General features: G+C 38.4%; 1 protein-coding gene across 4 annotated transcripts; it reads right to left on the reverse strand.

Moving 5' to 3' along the window:
- Positions 1-1,017: 1,017 nt before the first annotated feature.
- Positions 1,018-21,520, reverse strand: LOC121299961 (macrophage colony-stimulating factor 1-like). 4 transcript variants are annotated; one of them, XM_041228253.1, is made up of 10 exons: positions 21,244-21,518; positions 18,216-18,329; positions 11,979-12,041; positions 11,302-11,472; positions 9,106-9,292; positions 8,157-8,552; positions 6,867-7,057; positions 5,596-5,636; positions 5,136-5,194; positions 1,020-4,042 (listed from the first exon to the last, which is right to left on the reverse strand). In XM_041228253.1, the coding sequence occupies exons 1-10, from the start codon at positions 21,283-21,285 to the stop codon at positions 4,026-4,028; spliced, it is 1,281 nt and encodes a 426-aa protein (XP_041084187.1). In that variant the 5' UTR covers positions 21,286-21,518; the 3' UTR covers positions 1,020-4,025. The 4 variants fall into 4 exon arrangements, with proteins under 4 accessions (XP_041084188.1, XP_041084187.1, XP_041084186.1 ...); XM_041228252.1 differs by having other exon boundaries at positions 1,020-4,039; positions 7,740-8,552; XM_041228251.1 differs by having other exon boundaries at positions 7,740-8,552.
- Between the last annotated feature and the right edge of the window lie 1,826 nt (positions 21,521-23,346).

Here is a 23,346-nt window from a genome sequence, read left to right on the forward strand (position 1 = left end):
TGCTTTGAGATCCTGTAATTACACATGTAATTGAGAAGAAACTACACAACTACTTGTGTAATAACCAACAATAAATGCACAGTATACTTGAAAGGAAATGATATAGCATTGCTGTCTGCTGCAACTCAGCACTATCACGAGTGGTCAGAGCATCTTGCACATATACAGTACTATTCCCCAAACTGACTTTACTTAAAGTGCTGTTATTCTCATATACTTATTTTATTATGACTATCTTAGTATTTTACTGCAATTGAATTTATTTCTTATTTTAAAGAGGGTTCCGAATAAGAGCGTTACACATCCCCACGTGTTGCTACAACGGTTTAGATAACATACCTGTCATTTTTCTTTTCATTGTTAACATCCTGACAACTTTTTACACTTATAACGTTAAGCTCTGTTTCAAAGCTCTTTTCAAAATGTCTGCTCTAGTGCACTGGGGTTTGAGATCTGTCCTCTAAATCAGTGCAGGAAGAGCGAATAAAAAAAAAAGAAGAAGTGCTTTGGCTTTTCTGTTCTGTATCATATCATGGATCATTGTTGCTGTATTAGCACTAGCACAGAAACAGAGCTTAGAGTTATAAGTATAAAAAGTTGTCAGGATGTTAACAATGACACGTTACCTACTCGTTAAACATAGTAAAATATCATCTTTAATTGACCATGTAATTAATTGACATTGGATGAATCCTTACAGGCCCATGTGTTAGTTCTACTCTCACTTCGCCCACAAAGACGGTTTTATGATTTTAATTTATTTATTCAAACAAGCATTCATAGCAATGTGTGTAAAAAAAAAAAATAAATTTTTTAAGCATTTTTATATTATAATATTTACATAATTGTATAGAAATTTTCACCGTGCTATTTTGCAAACGTTAAACAATTATAAAAAATTTTACAACAAATAAAGACTGTCCGCAATGGGAATGCATAACATATATATATATATATATATATATATATATATATATATATATATATATATATATATATATATATATATATATATATATATAGAAGAGAATATATGAAAACTAAAGCCTATATTTATGAACACAGACAACATTTACTTTGCGTTTGCTCCAGTCCAAAACCTGCAATTCATTTTTTTAAAGAATTAATAAACCTGTGCTGAGGGAGTAACACATTACACATACTGCATTACTGTAATGTGATTCCATTTTTTCATAGCTTGTAACTGTGATAGATTCTTCTTCAGAAGGTAACACAACACATTACATTTTATGAGAAAAAATACTTTTAGTTACATGAAAAAAAAAAAGAAATCAGAAAAACGCATAATCAGTGCAAATCTTGCCAGAAAATGGCATCAGAAGAGGGAACTAAAAATCTCTGTAACGATTTGTAACTGTACTGGCGACCTTTATTAAAAGCACATTAAGATTTCTGCACATGAGGCAACATGACTATTACAATTACATTTTGTTTGCATGTTTTCAAATTGTATTCTACTGTGTGTCCTGTAGCTAGAAACAAAATCTGCTACTCTGTGGAGGCAACACAAGATTAAACCCTGCAAAGTACAGCAGAGAAAATAAAACCAAATGTGGAGCATCTGTAGAATTTGCTAATAGTTACATTACTTAGACAGTAGTAACCAAACAGGGACCAGTTAGTAATTAACACATAATTAACACATAAGCCTGTGCCGAGTAATGAGTGCAAACAAATACTCATGGCAATTTTATACAATGCATGAAAGCACCTCCTAGTTCCTATGGGGCAGTGGTGACTGTCAAGCTCAAGTCTAGAGAGAGAGACTTTCCAATCCAAGGGGAAAGGAGGCATGACCCTCAGCAGTATGACTCTCTGAACTAAGCCATGCATCAGGCATTCATCGCTGTCCCAGTGGAGGCAGCACAGCTGCAGTCACTGAACTGTTGCATTACGTTGAAAAAAAAGGACAAGTGTCTTGTAACCGAAAGTGTGGTAACTTGTTGACTTTCATTTACTAGCCAAGTTTAATTTTTATTTTTTCTACCGGATGTAACAGTGAGTTTCCTTTTCATTTGAGAGAACATTGATTCGCAACGCATGATTTGTACTGGAGGAATCACTTTAGTAAAATTGTCCTACCATTTCATTAGAAATAAGATAATTGGCCATAACATTAATACTCATTCATAACAGCTGAGTAAAAGGTACATAAACACTTTAGTCAGGTGGACAGTGTGTTGACAAAAGAACTTCAAAAATACCCAATTCAGTCAAAATGTTTTCTTTTATGTTAAGATATAAATATTCCCAACCTGGGGTATATCTAAAAAGACTACCCTTTTACCTCTGAAATTGCCATAAACCTGTAATGGTCACTCTGCTCATTCGAAAGGCGGTTGATGAAAATGATAAGAAAGAAGATAGATAGCTGTAGACAGCAGGTAAGTAAAAATAGAGGTAAGTATGTAGGTGCAAACAGAAGGACAAACGGTATCACAAAATAGAAAGGAGTGTAGTGTTTGGAGGGTCTCCAATAAACCCCCACTCACAAATACAACACACAGACACAAACAGAGAAAGACAAAGGCAAATGAAATAATTACAGATGAAAGGCAGTGACTTCTGGGAACAATCACAGTAAACAGTCTCTGTGCCACTGGTGGGAGAACGACAGGTAGGCCCATACAAGTCCAGTAGTAGCAGTGTAATTGAAAACCATAACCATAATTGAAAACCATAACAAAACCAAGAAAATATTGGAAACCAAAGCAGCAAATGAAAGTCGAAAAATCCAACAAACCAAAAAGGAATAATCTCACTGAATGATGAAGCCCCGAAATGAGTCCAGTAAACAACGCAATGATGTTGAATGCAGAAGGTTGAGGAAAAAAATTGAGATTGTTGAAAACGGTAAGCTGGTCCAGTTGTGATGGGTTGAACGGTGTAACAGTTGATTAGAAAAAAAAAGAAAAATCAGGAGACTTAGAAAACGAAGACAACAAACACTAAACAGACCTTGAATCTACAGCTAAACTTAAACAAGCAACAGTGAACAAAAAAAAAGAGTTTAGACAAAGTGCAAACATCAGAAATGATGCACCCGTTTTATCTAAATACACTGAGATTAAGTTTGAAGATGCTGTTGTTCGGTAAAGGGCTGCCTCAGACTAAGCATGCCTTGATCACAGCTTTTTTCAGTGGGGATGCCCGATATGCTCGGCCTCAGTCAGGAACTTCATCCACAGCAGAGATGGAATGACTGATGACTGTTGTCATTCCCAACTGGACACTGTAACTGCCTTTCGGTTGTGCAGAGTGACCGTTACAAACCTATACTGTTAATCCACAAGTTAATACGAGTTACTGCACAAATATGGACGTCATTATTAAAACTAACATTGCTTCTACTCTGGAAAAACACCATCTCTCATAGTACACCCAACAGATATTCTTCAAACACTGTTGTATCAGAAACAGTCGATTATTCTACAGGTTAAATGGATGAACACACATGTACTGGCACCTGTATTGACAGAGATATACTGTGTAGTTTATTTAGAAGTGTGGCAAACTCGTAATACGGAGAAACCCAGATAATGTGTTCTTCTTAGAGGTTGAAATACTTTAATTTGAGGCACAGTGGAAGACTGATTTGCCCTCCACTGTGGTAAGGTCAACACTGCTCAGAGCCACAGTGATGGTCAGATATTGTATTATATGTAAGGCAGTAGTACATGTCCATTGATCCCTCAAAGGAGACTGTACAGTGGTATTGTCTGAAAAGCAGTCAGAGTGATTTAGTCCAAGTGTTTTGCTGCTTCACTGGGGCTCATCTTTGTATTCATGTTGTCTTAACATTTTTTTTTCAATAGAAAATCCAGGCCAAGCCATGTGCTACAAACAATACCAGCCTCATAGTCTTTACCCCAGTCATCGAGGTCCATGCTTCTGAATGTATTCCTGTCACGGCTCAGCTCCTGTCCGGGGATTTCTTGGGGATTTTCTCAGTTCGCCTTGTGAGTGCAGTCGAGCGAATCTTGCCAATTCTACTTATCCTGGGGCTATAGGGCTGAGCCTGCTGAAGAGAAAAAAATGTTTTTTTAAGTAAACCCTGAAATCGTTATTTAACTGATTTAAAGGGAGCTGTCAAATCCATTCGCTTAGCAGTATTCTCACTCAAAAGTCCTCCGTTGTTTTGCTGTTGACTCTTTTTTCAAAGAAATTTCAGTTTGATTCAGGTCCAGTTATCCTACTACAGGTTAACATGACTTGATGTGCTGCAGGCAGTGTAGAGAGCTACTGTTTATGGGGTCTGGTTAAATAGGCAACAGGGGTTCATCTTTAGTTTAGGGATCTGCTATAAGAGGTTATATTCAATCTATAAATATGTTATGAAATATGCAGTCAACTTATTACAAATAACATTGAATTATAATACACTTTTGAAATCTTTCTTTTGCTGTAATGAGGCTTTGCCTGGTGCCAAACTGCTAATGTACGCGCGCACACACAAGCACACGCACGCATGCACGCATGCACACACACACACCTCAATCTTATGAGGTCATAAACAGAGGGAACTTTGAGGATCATATGGTATAAGTTGTTACATTATTTATTGTACGTTTTTTGTTGTTATTTCAACTAACCTCCTTTCTGGCTATTTCAATTACAAGATAACAGTATTTTAGCACAACATCCCTTGTTGTTTTAAACTGTGCCAAGTAATCTGGTTTCCGAGCCTCTCTCTCACACTTGTCCTCGTTCGTTACTTTAGAATATGAATCACTGGAAGGACATTGCTAGAGTTGTTGTGTTTGTGTACACTTTGTTGGTATGTTTAAAAAAACAAAACAAAAAAACCACAGACTAATACAAATAAAAAGTCAGTGAAACAAAACCAACAAGTTATAACAGAAATAGCATCCTGGCAAAGCCGAAGGAAGAGGGTCCAAACCCAGCTTTCAACACAGAACACAATGAGGCGCATCTCACCACACATTAAAACAAAGTGGAATCCATGAAGAAAGAACAATAAATGAAAGAAACGAATAGCGTTCTCAATCATTGTTTCAGGCTCTGGCATTGTATTTCACGCTGGTTAATTCCTTACGCATACATAGATACAGTTATTCTTTGATTAAATAATAATAATTTACAAACAAACTTACACTGTCTCTTTAACAATGTAGATTCCTCCATCTCGAGACAATGGCTGTGTTGCTTTAACCTGAAATTGGGACAAAATGAATATATTCTTAGGGTTATTGCTGTACAGCATTATCCCCACCGACCAGAAAAACACACACACACACGCACACACACACACGCACACACACACACACACACACGCACACACACACACACACACACACACACACACACACACACACACACACACACACACACACACACACACACACACACACACACACACACACACACGCACACACACACACACACACACACACATGCACACACACACACACACACACACACACACACACACACACACACACACACACACACACACACACACACACACACACACACACACACACACACACACAAACACACACGCACGCACACACACACAGATGTATATATGTGAGAAAATAAACGCTATATTACCTTTCATCTTGTTCTTGTTTGTGTAGCCTTGCCTGAAGTTTCTGCAGAATAACACAAATAAATGAATCCAATCAATGTTGTACATTCCATCCTTCTATAAAAATCACCGGGCCACATCCATACATGGAAAAGGTTACCGGGTTTTTGGTGTTGCAGCTTTTATAGATCCAGTGGAAAATGTCCACATTTAAAGATGGTTCCAGATGGAAACTGAATTGCCATATGGGAATGATTTGGGATATTGGTAAGCCAGCTTTTTAACGGTCAGTCTTGTAAATACATCTATGATTCAGAATTCATGCAATATATAGATAGATCGATATTATCCGTCCTGGGTCCTGGCCCAGTAAACTTTTTCTATAACAATAACATGTGATTATTGCTGGTAATACAGCAAGTGTAAATAGAAGCGTGTATAAAACCTGTTTGACTGGGCTGTTTGGAGTGCTTTGTGGTGTGATTGGGGATTTTTAATGTTAAGATACAACTAAGTGAATATACTAGTTAGATTAAAATGTAGTAAATAAATAGCATCACAAATTCAACCAATTCAAACTGAACTGTAGCTGCTGCAGCCCTTAGCAGTAGCTGTACTGAGAATTCTAAACAGATCTAAAGGCAGAATGTTGAGCCTGGCCAGGAATTACCTGGCAATGTGTCTCAATGGTCTTGTACAGCTTTACTTTATAGCCTAGTAAAACGGAACTGTCTATTTGATTAACAGCTAATGAGGTAAAGTTCTACACTGTGTGGTATTTTGTATTAATGATGGCTAGGACTTTTGCAGTTCATTACACTGCTGGAATCCATAGCCAAAGCCAAACTTTTAAACAATAAGGAATCCTAAACAGTTTGTTCTGGAAGCCTTGGGTACATTTTAATTAGTTTCTTGTTTTTTTTTTTTTTTTTTTTTTTAGTTAACTGTTAACAGGAGGCAACTGGGGCAACGCATGACGTTAGCTCCCTATTGAACAACATGACAAAGATATGGGTCATAATACAAAGTTTTCAAAAGAAATAGGGTTAGATTTAGGGTTAGGGATGGGGTTACGGTTAAGGTTAGGATTAGAGTTATATCATCCAAAAATAAATTACACATTAAGTAACTAATAACATTGTAATTATGTGTAAGTACACGTGTGTTTACTGAGTAGCTACTATATAAATACACAGTATTTTTTAATAGTCTTTTTGAAGATAACCGCTTTCATGCTGTATATAAATGCTTCAGACACTATAGTAGTAAGTGCATGAGTCTTTGTCTATATTACCTTTTTCTGTATGAAGCAGTAGATTGCGCAAATGCCCAGCAGACCTCCGCACACAGCTGCAGATATGAAAAGCTGCTTGTAAGGGTTTTGTGCCTCATACTGGGATTCCTTCTCGGACTGCCTGCCTCCCCTCGGACCATCTGAAGGTTGGATCTCTCCTTCACCGTGTCCCAGGATTTTGGATCCATAACCTGCAGGGAGACTTGAGAGGTCAAGGATATCCTGCAAGAGGGTCTTTATAATTTTAAAAGTAAATGGTTAAATCTGAAGGCTGAGAGACTCCTATACAGTTCTGCCACCAGTACAGTTCTTCCTCCTATGCAGATTTAATAAAAGCACGTACAGGCTAATGATTTTGCACAGGGGTGATCTTCCACTGAGGCTAATTTCCCGCTCCCCAGTGATGTCGTCTTTGAAATCTATTGCTTTTATTATAGGTATGATTCAGAGCCCAATGGAAAGACACGACCTTGGCATAGTGTTAATGTAGAGTAACTTCTTTGTAAACTCTTAATTCTGGGTTCAAACACAGAGGCAGTACTGTCTTGGAGGCTCTGTAGATAATATTAATTCACAAAAAGAAAACACTTTTGGTTTTGGTTCCATGCTGAGTCATTATGTGTGTTAGTTGTTTTTACAGCAAGCTTAGAAACAGGAGGCAGTGGTTGGGGTTTGTGAGGCAGTGAGGCATAGTGGTTAGGGCTGAAGTACTGGGATGCATTACCTGATTCATTGCGTGAGTGCTGAGCATGCCACTTGACAAACTTTTAGTCTTGTTTCGGATTTAATATTTGGAGTGCAGGCACTGGAAGCTGTGCGATTCATTTCATAAAAGTGGCAAGGATTGTGCTGCTATAGTAAAAGATACACTACCTGTGTTGATATTTTCATTGTCATGAATCCTGATATGTGTTTTTCTGTGAAGCAGAACTGATGAAGAAGACTCATCTGCAATATCATCTGCGATACCAAGGGGCTCAATGGGAACAGTCCAATCTCTATGTAACTTGCTTTCTGAACTATCAAAAGATCTGTCTACTCTAGGATCTATTGATCTCTTGGCTCTAGGAGAGATAGCTGAGCTTTCAGTGGGAGTAGTGCTGTCATAAGGAGGGATGAAGGTGATCAGGTGGTCCATGGATCTTTTTGTGGAAGGCGTAAAGCGTTTTTTCAATGGGGCAGTTAGAAGTTCTTGACCAGACAGGGCCTGGTCAGTAGTTTGACTGTGCACTAAAGATTTGCTAAAAGGTTTTGCTGTTTGAGAACCTGGAGAACTTTGGGATACATCACCTTGGGCCTCAGAGCTTGTAGGAGTATACTCAGATGTAGGTGAACCAGTATTATCTTCATCTTGTGGAGATGGTATACTAGTAAAGGAAGGAGAAGTAGGATTCTTCTCGCTGCTGGTTTGGAAATTATTTATCGAAGCCCCAGAAGTAGTGTCTGTATCAATTGTCCTGTGTCTGTAGGATCTTGTCGTGCCAGGGTTTGCCGATGGGATACCCCATCCTTCTCTAGTGCTGGGGCTGCCTGTCTGGGGTTGTGGCAGCTCAGTGGAGTAGGGAGTGTTTGGTATGTCAACGGTGGGGTTTGGAAGGTTCTTCCAAAGGTTGATGGCTGTCGTGGAAGCTGACTCAGAAGCACTGCCACCTACAGTTGGGCAAGAGCACTGACATGCGGTCGTACCTACAGGAAATTTGAACAAAGGAATGTTGTAATCTACCATAGTTTCTGATTGGGTGATTGAATTTGGCATGATAAATGGTTTGGAACACAAGGGGAGAGGAGAGCAACTACGATAATTTCAACATGTTATTTTCCACATCTGCCAAATGGACATCAAAAGCATGTTACGTGAGGGATAAAGTGCTGGTAGTGGTGGAGTTTTCATTTTGGTTTTCTTTGTGTCTTATTGACAGATTTCTGAGGATTTACTTAAAGGTTTGTTTGTTTTCCGACCATAATGTTGTATAACTCAATTTAATTTAGTTTATTAAGGGAGCCATAATCTAATTTCTGACAACTATATCAAAACTTTTAAGTTCTCAGACTAACAAGCCAAAAAAAACCCAAAAAACCCCAAAACTGAATAACAGCTGACTGGAGGGTATTTTAATTACAGTTTTGGACATATTCCCAAGAAATGTCGGAAAGCTTTAAACCAAAGTTTAGCAAAGGCTCAAGAAGGAAGTGTATCAAAAATAAAAATTAAAACCGTGTTCTTGATGCGGCAGCTTACCTGTGGGCAGGGTTCCCTCGGTTGCTGGTTCTACGACATCCTGTGCATACTGGTCAGCACAATTCCAGTTTATTGGCCTGTTGTTTTCTGTCAGCAGCTCCATGTAGAAAGACATGACTTTCCGAATGTGACCTAACACAGCTGCAGGAGAGCCTGCATAGGCCTTCACAAACTTCTCTGGGTCGTCCTTTAAGATTGCACAATAAAAATACAACATGAATACAAACTGACTAACTGACCAACTAACACAAACTAACCATAGCCATGTTTTACAGGGGAAGCCTTAAACACTGAATGCAATGGGCAGACAATGCGTTTCTGAAATAGAACAAACAGTGCCCCCATTTCCACTGTACAGACTTCTTTGCAAATTATGCTATAATCCCAGCAGTCAGACATGAGAAGCTGTATTACTGTGCCCAAAGTATTGCACTCTAGAGTGTGGGCACAATGAACATCTACTGATAATTCCATTACTCTTCATCTGAATGGCAGAACGGATCTGTGATATTTATCATTTCAGACAATGGTGCTGCATTTCATGATGACCTGGGCTTGCATTAATTTCCGACATGCAATTCACATAAAAAAAAAAATACCCAGATGAAAAACTAAAGTTTAAGGCTAAGGACAAGGGAGTTTGGAGCGGAGTATTCAGTTAATAGGTAACACTTTACATTGTCTCTAATTACTGTGTATTTACATCGTAGTTACTTAGTAAAGACATGTGTTCTTATACTATTACAATGTTATTATGAATAGTTACAATGTACATCTTTTTTGAATGTTATAACTCTAATCCTAACCCTAACTCTAAAACTAACCCAAACCTTTTCTGCTACAATTGTGTACTTACACATATCATGCAAAAGATGTACACATTAAGTACACTGTAACTATTCATAATAACACTGTATAGGTACACAGGTATTTACTAAGTAACTACGATGTAAATACACTGTAGTTAGAGACACTTAATGTAAAGTGTGACCAGTTACTACTCACCATTATTTTCAAAAGGTTCAAGTCTAATTTTGCATCTGTTTTTTTTTTTTTACTGAAAGACACATGCTTTGGATCTTTTACACATGCTTTGGATCTTTTACACATGCTTTGGATCTTTTACACATGCTTTGGATCTTTTACACATGCTTTGGATCTTTTACACATGCTTTGGAACTTTTACACAGCTTTGGATCTTTTACACATGCTTTGGATCTTTTACACATCTTTGGATCTTTTACACATGCTTTGGATCTTTTACACATGCTTTGGATCTTTTACACATGCTTTGGATCTTTTACACATGCTTTGGATCTTTTACACATGCTTTGGATCTTTTACACATGCTTTGGATCTTTTACACATGCTTTGGAACTTTTCCTGAAGTCATTAGTATGCATGGGCATCAACTGAATAATTAGTTGCGTTCACGTCTATCGTTTCATCTGCTTTATTGAATTCAAAGCTCAGATAAAAAAAAAACGGAGTTCAATACCAAGAAGTTAAAAGCATATGTGTTTGACTTCAAAGTGGGTCAGCTCCTTATTCAATAAAACAGATTCAATTACAGACATGAGAAAACGTTGTGCTCCAGAACAGGCTTAAGCCTCCCGATTCGCATCACATTTTAAAGATGCATTTCTGGAAATTAAACAACACTGTCTGTTTTAAAGATATGAAGAACACCTCTGTTTATCCCTAAAAAAGAGTTGATACAATGTAGGTAGATTACCTAGTACTGCAATACAGTATGGCTTTTTACTTAGTGCCTTTCATAGAGGACCACCATGACAAAGCGCTTTACAAGATACGAGACTAGGGTGTGTGAACTATGCATCAGCTGCAGAGTCACTTACAATAAAATCTCACCCAAAAGACGGAGAAAGAGGAGGTGAAGTGACTTGCTCAGGGTCACACAGTGAGTCAGTGGCTGAGCTGGAATTTGAACCCTGGTTATAAGCCCATTTCTTTAACCACTGAACCACACAGCCTCCTAATCAAACGAATCCCTCAGTGAAAGTACTTTTTTATATTACAGGCCAATCTGATTAATTGTAAACTACAAAAATGTAAGTCAGAGGAAATGTAATCAATTAAAGCTAAGTTGTGCATTTAATCAAATGCAATTCCTATTTGAAGTGCAAAGAATACAAAGCGATATTCAAGCATGAAAAGCAAACACACTGTACATACCTCCACACTCACACTGACTTCGGGAATGCATTCAGTCCTGTAGATATTATTTACCAGTGTTTTTAACTCGTCCACATATTTAAAATTGACTGAACTCTTGTGATAATTGAAGTGTTTGGTCAGAACGTCCAGGACTTTGGGGAAGGCAGCTTTGACGTAACAGGTTTTGCTCTGAAGCAGGTCGGAAACAAACAGATGGTATTATTGAAAAAAAGATCAACCTAACTAGACAAACGTATTGAAAAGAAAGCCAGTGATAACATGAAAAGACATGTGCCGGAAAGCCTGTCTGAATTCCTTTTTAATGCTTCTGGTTAATACTGCACAGCTTATATAAAGATATGGATATAATTAGTCAAATGTTAGAATACATGTACTGTATTATGGAATTGCTAGATGGAAAGTCAAACAATACTAGTATATACATGTCAGATATGTCTTATTTCTTGTACTGTTCAATAACTAATATAGTTGTTCTTTGTATATTATGCTATAGTTTCACTGGTTTTCAATATATTATTTAAATGCACAGTGATGGCAAAATATGATGTAATATAAAATGTTATATTTAAATAGAAGACTAGATAAGTCGTTTTAAATAAGTACCATGCATGTGTGGAGCATTATACTGTGCATATATGGAAGTGCAGAATTGTGCATAAATGAAACACACATACCAAAGATCCTTGATCTATAAACTTGTACTCGATTGAACAGCCATTTTCAAGTTGGTTTACAATCTATAAAGATAAAGGGGAAAAAAAGAAAAAAAGTGTATTTAATTGGTCAGTCGATTCCAGTCAGTGAATGCCAAAGACTGCAGTAGAGCAGACCTATTTACAGTGCTGGTAAGCAGACAGGGCATTAATGCATCATTATAACACAGATGTTGAACAGCAGAAGCTTCAGATATAGAAACGCTTAATCTGTTAATGAATAACCTATTGTAAGATTTGAGCTGACATAACCATTTTACACTTCTCACAACCACTGTACAGCTAGCTACCCTAACCCTAACCCTAACCCTAACCCCTCCCCACATTGCTTTTGTTTCTTTTCTGTTTTTCTTAACGTGTATTTGTAACTTGACCCTGCAGGTGCAGTATAATGAACAAATGAACTCCCTAAACTTAACACATTCTCCAATTTAGTTAACTTTCCATTTTCCTTATTCAGTTACTAGTACATTACTCCTTTTTTTTCATAATTACATCAACTCATGCAATTAGTTCATGAAAATGTCCCATGGCTATATATATATACATATGTGTATGTGTATATATATGATCCGGTTGATTAATGACTCAGGAAGATCATGATTAACTTCAATAAAAAGAAAAATAATCGCAACTTCTCGTGTTCCCCCAGCATTAATCTTTAAACCCTGAACTCGGAAGCATTAGTTTTGTTTTATGCATCAAAGAAAACATCTGAATGCAGTGTGCATGTACTGCCTGATAACTGATCAAAAGAGCTGTGTCTCGGGTTACTGAACTATTACCACAGCCATCTAGCAGATATTGCCCACTGGCTATTACTGTTGTATTATAATAAGTATCATGGGGTAGATCATTTACGCACTGTATTAAAATGATAAGGAACATTGGCGTGGTTAACTTACTTACTGAATTAAGTCAATCATTGACGTTACAGTAGTGTTGTTGAAACACATCTTGCTCTGAAATGACATTCTACTTCATATCACACGTCATAGAAATGTCTTACCGGTAGTTTGAATTTAGCAAAAGAGTGCTTCATGCATATTTAAGAATATTCTAAAAAATATGCCAAAAAAGTGCTTTGTGTTTGAATTTTTCAACAAAATGTGTCTAGCTCTGGTACAATTACATACTAATTCTTTAAGCAAAATTCTTACCAAGTACTCACCCATAGCTATAAAACCCTAATGGCAGGTCCTATATCCAGTATTACTGAAAAAAGACACTAAGGAAGGATTGTAGTTTGTTGTAGAATTGTATGTTTTAAATGGACGCAGTAGTTAACAAACCTGTTCCCTTTTAAGTACTGTGCTCACATAATTTACAGCACAAGTGCAGTTCAAACGTTTTACAGAAACGTTGTGGGTAAATAAGCTCAATTTCAAGTTAAGTTTAATATTAAGATCTAAGACATCTTTTACAGAAGTGTACAGAGCAGAACCAGCCACAAAGACAGACAGCAATCCTGCTCCTTTCAGTAAGCGTTTACAAGGTAAAAAAAAAAAAAACAACCAAACACATTCTTTATGTAAATGAATGTGTTAAAACCCACTCTGGGAACCACAGCACCTTTTCTTCCATATCTTTTTTTTTTAATTTCTGGCACCACCAGCTGTCCTGTCTTTTGGCGTGTGTTTGTTGGTTTACTTATTCGTCATTCTAAAAGTTCCTTCTACACACAGAGAGAGTTCACTGCCCTCAACATCTGACTTGCTTCAAGTCCAAACATCCTATCACCCTATACAAATGTGCAATTGCCTTCTTTAATTGCATTGTAGGACTAGTTTAAAGGGGAGTTGGAAATAGCGTGAGAAAGTACATGATGTGAATGTATGGTAATAGTGTCTGGTAAACGGACAGAAACACAGCTTAATATGTGAAAGTGGAAAATCATATCCACTACACCCTATTTGTCAAGGCTTTTGTGCAGTCTGTCCCATTGCGTGTTAAAGGAAGACATGCCAGCTGAAATGTTACCAACTAGATTGACTTCAGACTCTTTTAAATGACCTCTCGCTTTACTTCTTTCTATTTTTAATAGAATACAATGATATATCCTGTTACAGCTCGGGCAAAACATGATTTTTTTAAAAGAAAAAAAAAAGATTTCCTGTTGCTACTTTGAAACATTGCAGCATGTTCCCTTTTCATCTAGAATCGTGTTTTAATTTCCATGATCAGATTTACAGAAAACAAGATAATGCATTTCATATGGCTCTCATTTGGAGACAAAAAATGATAGTCGAATAATACAATATAGAACTTTTGCACAACAGGTTTAAAGTTCTGCAATCTGAACGTTTCTAAATCAAGAATGCAGTATATCACACAAACAGCATCCATCGTTTTTGCTGGTCATGGAAAAGGCTTTTGATCCATGACAGACAATTGGGTGGAATAAACAAAACCAGATAACGTCAAGCACCAGCATGTGATTGAATGACATTACTGAATTAAATGACTGTCTATGAACGCACACAACTAATGCCTTCACCAGAGAGTAGAAGCCTCAGTTATTGCACCTTTAAGCACACACAAATCAGTCAGGAATGTTCAGAATGGCTTAAACTCCCACCAGAATGATCAGCATTCCTGCTCTACTTCAGAGCCAAACACAGACAGGGTCGGTGTGCCTGCGAATGTCAGTGTGATGACGAATAGTATCTGAGGAGAGAAAGTCTAGCAACAGATAAAAGTTATTCATTTTCGGAGCTCAAGTAAGTTTACCATCAAAACGGTTTTACCGACCCCTCATTGTCTACTTGTAACACCATTCATACAAACCTAGCACAGGAAACTGGCTGCGTTCTCTTGAAGGCTAATAATAGGGAAGCAGTCACTGCAATAAAACTATATTGCTGCAATACAGCAGATTGTCTCATAAAACTTGCAGTATCCGGCTTGTTGAGTGTATAATAGCCTCTCTTACTTCATCTTCTTCTTGTTTATTTAAAACATCAGAAGGCGATTGCAGACTCAAGAGAATGAAGACTCATAGACCAGTCTCTTAGGCTTCATTTACATTTGTCATGTTTTTTTCAGTATGTAGCATTGGAAAGTTTCCAGCATGGTCTGTTAATGTGCCTGGATCACTCAGATTTCACATCTACTTAACCTTGTTAGGTGATCCTGAGCTGTTCTACTGAGCATAGCTGTGAATAGCGGGTTAGGAAGGAAAACCAACTGGTCAGGAGTGTAGGTGAAAAGTCCCCACACTGAGTTCTCACCTCCAGGGCTTAGTGGCTTGGTAACATGTGTTGCTTAGGTTGAGCAGGTGAAAAGAAAAAGGATTTGCTCGACTGGGGAACTGTTAATCTTCAGTCCTTCAGATCCGTAAGTGGGTGATATGGACCGGAGTGAGCAACTGGCAACAGACACGCACAGTTTAATGCGGGAGTCGTTTTTGGAATCTCTTTCGAGATTAGTAAAAATGGAAAGAAAGCATAAATTTCATTTTGGACACAGAATCACACTTCCCTTTCCCTGCACTTTCGCTGCAGATGAGATGCTAAATTTCAGTTGGGCTGACTGATAGCAAGGGTTATTAAAACTCAACTCCTGCATCCTGCATGACCTGAACAGGATTCAATATTTATTGGCTTACAAGAATGTAAGCCATATCTCTAAATTTAACAAACAAATAAGAAGCAACTTGAGTCAAATAGTAAGATGAAGAAAAACAAATGGAATCATAATGCCCCTCCATAAACTGGGTTACCCACACTTGATAAACTACTGATATTTCAAATAAGCAATGAAAACTTTTGAAATAGCAGTAATGAAAAGCATGCCACAGAGTGCCCTGTTTAGTGATATAAAGGACAAATTTAGATCAACTGACTTTTTGTCAAAACATTAGTCTAATTTTATAATTCAATTTCGTTTTAGTGCTTGAATATTCCCGTTACAGTCCGCCCTAATCATGGAATTCTATTTGGTTCGCTAGCTCATCGTAGGAACATCGAGATCTACAGATCAAATCTTGTTTGAAAGATGAGGCTTCAATCTGCTCATCAAGCCTAGTTGTGACATCATAGATGCTGAAGTGCGTAAAGAACACAGATAATTTGCTGGCTGTTGTGAGAACATGGCTCAGAAACAAACCGTAGAAACAAAAGCTGGCCCTTCAGGACAGCGATTCACCAAAGAACAAGTCTCAGAAATGCCTTTTGAGAAGTCAGAAAGTCATAATTATGACAACTGATTGCCATGTGGGACCTGCACCATGCCTCTGTGAAACACAGGAGAGTGTCTGCACCTACAGCCACAGGCAGTGCCCAAAGAGCTGTCCCACAGAGGAATGTGTAGACATCACCACCACCAGACTCACCGGCACCAGCATCACAGCAGGGGGGAGAGACAAACAGGTGGCGAGATAAGGAAGAAAATGATACAGCTCCAACTCAGCCACGGTTTACACCTCGTCACAATCCAGGTCCACAGGCAGATACCCAAAAGCTGCTTTGAAAAGCTTTGACTTTTGAACTGGCAGGGGAACTGCATCCCTTCCAAACAATATTGGTTTCTACCTATAATATGCAACAGTTGCCAGAAACAACTGCATGGGGTAGGTTAGGGTTCTTCAGAGTCAAAGGCAACCCAAGGGAGACAGTGCTGTGCTTGCTGCAGTCAAGAGAAGCGAGTCAAAAAACCTGCAACGTGCCTCTGTGCATAGCTGTTGACAGGAATAGTTTTTCCAGCTGGCACAGAAAATAAGTATTTGTGTTACAAGCACTTAGGTATATAGTTATTCATTTCTTGGAATTTTTTTGTTACTTATCTTCTAAGAGACACTTTTGGTTAAAAAAAAAAAATTGCTAACTCATATCTTGGTTATTTTTTGTGCTATTGGGCTGAAATTTTGTACTTTCAAAAATATTGGACTTTCATTCCAAATTGTCAGGAGCTTTCGTTATACGTGCTCTCATGGTTTATAACCCAATAAAGTATTAACTTTTGTAAATGCGTTTTTTTTTTTTTTTTTTTTTTCACATTTTCTCATCTGTGAGGGTCTCTGAAGCATTATTATTCTAGTTAACTTCATAATATACGAAATAATCTTGTACTTTAAATTTTGATATAAAGATCATGCTTCTAGGACATACAAAAATGTGTTTTTTACAGGAGAAAAGACAATCTGGCTAAAACAGGCAAAAAAAAAATTGGATTGCATAGGGTTATTAGACTTTAACTGAAGAAGACTGTTTGGTCAAAACGATGTTTGCCTATGATTGTTTTTTTGACGTTATGGATTATGAACTGTTTAAAGCCTGCATGCTCTTTTATTGAAATCCTAATAACTGAACAGCAGTATATGCCAAGACAGCACTAATATGCTTGTTAGGGAAGCCTGTGGACTGTAACATGACCTGGCATGTTCTCTTCACACTCCCTCCCTGGTCTAAGAAAACTCAGGTTGTTTTTCAAACAGGAGACCCGCCCGGTAATGATGCACATCGCTGGTGTAAACCCTTGGCCTACAGGACCCATACCAGTCAAGAACGACAGGAACTTATTGAGGAGTAAAGAATAAATAAGGAAACTAATACAACGGAATGGCCTTCAGAGGGCAAGAGAGCAAATACGACAGGGTTACATCAGCTGCGTCTGCTACCCACTTCTCTGGCTCTGTCTTGTTGGTGGGGATGGCGGGTCACTGGATCAGCTGTTCTGCCAACACGGGCAGCTTCAGAGGAGGATGTCATGGGTAAAATGCTGTCTTACTACGAAAAGCATGGCCATCTTTGAAGATGCAGCAATACAAATCATCCAAGATTCAGGAATTGTGCGAGTACCTCATAAAGATGGAAGATTAAGATATTGCTAAAAAATGTAAATGTGATATAAATGCACTTATTCTTTACACCCTGTCTCTTGACAATGCCTGGCGAATATCTACAGTCTGGTAAAGGTCAGTCACTGCATGCATAACCTGCAGCTCACCATGTTGTACTATGGATGACTGTGTTTCTTCAGTATTGAGTGATTGATTCTGGGGCCTGTTTTACAAAGCACTGCTAGCAATTAGCAGGCTGATAACTAGCAAACTATCTTATTTTTATTTGTTTAAATTCTAAGCTAGAAAGATAAAGTTTAGTAGAATTTCTCTCAGCCAGGATAAATGTGTTATCCTGTTCCTATGAAAGTGAATTGGATTTAGCAGACTGCTTCAGGATCGCTAGCTGGTTGCCTTACCAGAGTGTTGACGGTTTGGATATGGTCATTCGTCACAGAGTATTTGCATGGACCAGGGACATCCCCAGAGGCCAGGTGGAAACACAGGAGGACCAAAAAGCACAGCTGCCTAGCCTAAAACCAAACAAATAAAAGAATAGGATGAGGGACCAATGTTTCAACAAATCTTTCTTCATTTTATTTATGAAAGTTATGATTTCTAAGGTAAAACTATAAGAAACAAAGTCAGATGGACACATATTTTGGCACGTGCCTTCTTTAGTGTACCACCTACAGTTTTACCTTTCAGATTGAGCATTCTAAAGTTACAGTTTACACCTCAGTTATTATTAGGGATGAAAGTGACATGCAACAGCAGAACATGCCCTCAAGCACTATGCAATCAACCATATTTCACCCGATTACATATCGTAAGAAGGTGAAATCGTCTGTGCAAACAGAATCCCACTAACATCAAGACAACATGCAAAATGCATGTAGCCACATGTAGGCTGGCACTGCAGCATATCAACTGGATTATATCCTGTTTGGGCTGCTTGCACACCCACAACCATTCTCCCTTCGTTAATCGCATTGTCGTGGGTACTGTAGCGTGTCATTCAATACACGCAGCATTAGGAAATCAAAAACAGTTTGCTGTGCTTGTTGCTATGGCCCATCAACACTGAAGTGATCTAGGAGGAATGGGGAGCAATTCTAACAACTATGCAAACCCATCTTGGAGGAGATAGCTGCTGCTGCTGGTTTCTTGCATTTCAAATGACTGCTCCCATAAGGGAGTTAATTGTTTTACAGGGCTGAATGATTCTGTTAATGATGTTAGTGGGTTGGAAACGTTGCAAAGTAAACTGTGGGTAACCACATGTCTTAGTTTAGAATGCTACCAACAGTAGTGAGCTCCTGTAATGATCTAGTCTAGTTTTATGTACTGTTAAACTCACCCTAGCGTTTTCAGAATGAACAGCTAAGAATTTATATCATGACAGCCATCACAAGTTTTTGTAATAAGCTGAAAGGGGTTACATTCAACAACATAAAATATTGGAGCCAAGCTTCTGATGCAGTGCCAGTAAAACGAAGTTATTAAACTCCGATCTAGGAGCTGATTACATAATAAATAATAAAATAAAAAAATAATAAATAAAATACTGTCTTTGCCAGTAGAAACGTTAGGGTAATATTATTCGACAAAAAGATACACATTTGTAAATTTAAGATTACAGAAATGCAGGGGAAAAACGCAGGTGAGAAATTCATAAATTGCAAAACGTTACGATGAGGAAAACTTGTCTTGCCGCTTCAGTTTTAACTTCTGACTTGAAGACTGTTCTGATCTGAAGTGCATTTGATATATTCATATGCAAAATACTTTTAACGCGTTTCTTAGTTTGATACATTCTTATCTTACAGTGTACTGGTGCTCAGTAAATATAAGTCACAAAATGTACCACACAGCCGGATGTATTGTTCGTGGGTAAGGTACTTCACTTCGTTCCTAAGGTTCGTTGCTAAGGTACTTCACTTTAGGAAAGCTGCATTTCTTTTGTGCAAAACGATTTACAGTACAGAAAGGGATTCACTTCCCTCACAGTAAAAACAAAATATTGTTCAATGACAATGAAGGCATCAATGATGACTGACAGATAGCCATGCATTCCACACTTAATCGTACAGTATATGCAGCCGTTATACTTTTCCATACAAATAGCCCTTTGTGGTAATCCATTGCTTTCAGTTCAACTCGTCCATTTCCACTGCAAGTAAATAGTTCTGTATCTTCTGCGCTGTACCATACTGCAGACTGTGTGAGTCGTTGTAATATCAGCAGCCTGTCACAATTACAAAAGACAAAGCTTTGCCCAGCCTCCCGCAAACTCGTTTCAGTCTTTCCAGGATTACATTACCTGTGTCACTTGTAAATGTGTTCCAGCAAAGGGCATGCTTCGAGGCAAGGTTTATTTATTTATTTATTTTTATAGTTAACATGCATCTTTTCTTTCATATGTGAGAAAGTACCCATTTAGTGTCAAAACTTGAATTAAGGTCATAAACCCTCCCTACAGTTGAAGCAACACGTGGGGCTTTGTAACGCTATATTTTTCAAAACCCTACTTAACCTTTAACATTGCATTTCAACAATATACAGGTTTAAGCTATAAATCTGTATGCTAGGGGCACGCAGACAGTTGACAGGTCTGGAAGGGGGTTCGTGACAATGCAAAGTCTGGGAACCGCTGAGCTAGATAATACAGGTCTGAGATAAAACATAACATCTATGTAAAACTGTTGCCATGTCAATGTAAACAACGTTAATACGTACAGCTGACCCTGGCTCTAATGGTCTAAGAGTGTCATTTGTGCGACAAAGTGCCATTAGTTTTTCACCAGTGAAGTCTAGTGGATATATTTTGTAGTGCTGGGATGAACACAGGATTTTCATGCTCGGATATTTAATCATACTTTAAATATTCTGATATTTGTATGTTTTCAAAAAGTAAGTCTTTATATTTTGCTCAGAACGCAGGCAGAGGGTGCACAGCAGCAGGGGGCGTGGCCCCTGCGGGTGCCTTTATTTTACAGCAAGAAGTTACACAATGTGTAAACACGTTAAAGTAAAAAATCTCCCAGGAGTAAAGAACGCGTTGTGTAGGAGTTACTTTACCCCAGTGAATTAACTGTAAAACAAATCATGCCAAATAACGTTGTTTTGTTTATTCCCCAAATAAATAGTACACCAAGTTTTTTTTTTTTTCTTTTTAATTCCTGGCCATTGCGGTTTCTTCACAGTAACCCGTGATCATAGACACGTTTTCATAAAGTAATATAACACGAAGTTTACTTTTTTGTAGGTGAACAATCACACGAAAATATGCAATTGCACTTTAAAAGATTCAAATAAACGTGGAAATGGCGTTGTAAATTGAAAACTCGGCATTCTGGTTCTCGTTTATTACATTCCACATAACAGAAAGTCACAACTATATATAAGATACTAAGATAGTTCCAGATAAGTGAGCTGCGTGCTTACCTTGGCTTTGCACAAAGCGTGAGCTGCTTTCAGTTTGTTCATCTGGCTTGCCGATGCAGATGGAGAATAGCAAAGTCCACAGTTTGATGCATTGGAGCAGGTTTCTTTTCTCCTGTGTTCCCCCCCCCCCCTTCCCCTGCCCTTTTGTTGTTGTTGTTTGCTGTACTTGTTATTGTCTCAGTATAGAGCTGACAAGAGGGTATCTGTGCTCTGACCTGTCTTCTTTTCACTTTCTGACTGTGCCAGATGCCTTGCTGTGCTCTGTACTGCCAACGTGAGCCTGCGCTTTATAAGACCTCCTTCTTCACTCGTGGTTTACAGGAAATTACTTTTCTGGCTTAGCTTCAAGCTTTGTGATTTCAGCTACCAGGATTTAGCAACTAAACTGATCTCACTTTTTTTTTTTTTTTTTTTTTGCAATTGTTTTGTTTTTCTTAATTTATTTAATTATGTGTAGCTTTAAAAAAAAAAAAAAATTAGTACCTATGCAACGTTTTACTGCACTTCTTAAACTTAACATCCACCTGTCTGTCTGTGTCTGTCTGGCTGTCTGTGTCTGTGTCTGGGTGTCTGGGTGTCTGTGTCTGTGTCTTGTCTGTCTGTCTGTCTGTCTGACTGACAACATGGACGATACAGCACAGGGATGTAGGCAGTCCCTATTAAAGCTAGCAGCACTAGAGAATGCAGCCCCCTGTCTCTTTGACTGGGAAGGCACACCATGTAATGATCTTACTTGAAAGCTGACCCCATCCAGTCAACAGGGCAGGTACAGCTCCGGTCGCTTCAGGGCTAAACTCAGATTTGTACCTGACTGTAAAAAGCAAGAATTTATATAGACATCATTTGTGGCCTCAGCATTATGGTTCTTGGGTGAGCGATGAGGTTCAATCTTCTAAAAGTTTGGAAACGTTTTTATCAACAGACTTTTGGTGCTGATGTATTATACATGCCTGCACATACAACTGGAGGAAGATCTGTCTAAGTATATAGTTGTATATATTGAACGGGCCAATTCAAATTCAGTCATGGAATTAGCAGAAACTCACCACTCAAAACAGGTGCAAAGAATCACAGTGCCTCAGTGTACAGAGAATGTGTGGCCAAGCTAAAGTTTATCACTCTTACTGTGACAAGGGGTAACAAGGAAACCACTGGCATGCTGTGGTCATCCTGGGAATGGCTGACACCCCATATGTCAGAAAGACGAGCTGACAAACTTCCAGGGTGAGACTGGTGCCTCTCATTGTGGCTTCCCACAACATCCTTCCTGTTCCCATCCACAGCAGGGTCTCACAAACACTCTGGAACTGCAGCGTCATCGAACACTGGGCTTGTACCAGGTTGTACTGTCCTTGCTGCAGGTCTCTGCTGCTGCTGTTTGCCGTTTCATTTTCTTTTTATATATATAGAAAAAAAGTGTTATAATGTAGGCACTTTATATGGGCTAAATAATTGATAAAATGCGAACAGCAGTAACCGCTAAGTATAGTATAGTCTCCTTATCTCTACAGCGCGATAACCCTATGATTACTTGTTTAACTGCCCTGTAACTAAAAGTGCAATTTCATTGCATTTCTTTCTTTATATATTTATTTTTGTGGGATAAATTATAGGAATCATGACCAATGCGTTTTGGTGAGTCTGTGCAAAGATATGCTGGTTATGCACTTGAGTCAGGGCACAATGCTGCACATTACAGAGCTCATAAACACCTGCTTGTCAGAGCTGGAGGGGGGGCAGTCACTGCTAATGCATTCTGTCTGAGTGTCTGCTGTAGTGACTGTGCATTTAGTAGGGAAATGATTTTCACCCAGCTGCCTTGAACACTGCAGACACAGCTCAGACGGAAACCAATCTGACACAGATACAGTGCAACTATGGGGCCAATTTTTCTGTTAGCCCGTCCGTTATTACGGGAAACACAAGCTCTTAACACCAGCAAAAGGGCGTGCCCAAAGAGAAAGCTAATAACTCACTGGCACACACTAAGGAGAGTAAGCCCCGCCCACAACATCCAACACAGAACCTTAGAACTCTGGCAGGAAAAAAATGCTCGGCAGAGATTATTAATAATACTGCATGGGGGACCGTGTGATAAATTAG

The sequence above is a fragment of the Polyodon spathula genome, chromosome 25 (genome assembly GCF_017654505.1).
Source record: "Polyodon spathula isolate WHYD16114869_AA chromosome 25, ASM1765450v1, whole genome shotgun sequence".
Lineage (NCBI taxonomy): Eukaryota > Metazoa > Chordata > Actinopteri > Acipenseriformes > Polyodontidae > Polyodon > Polyodon spathula.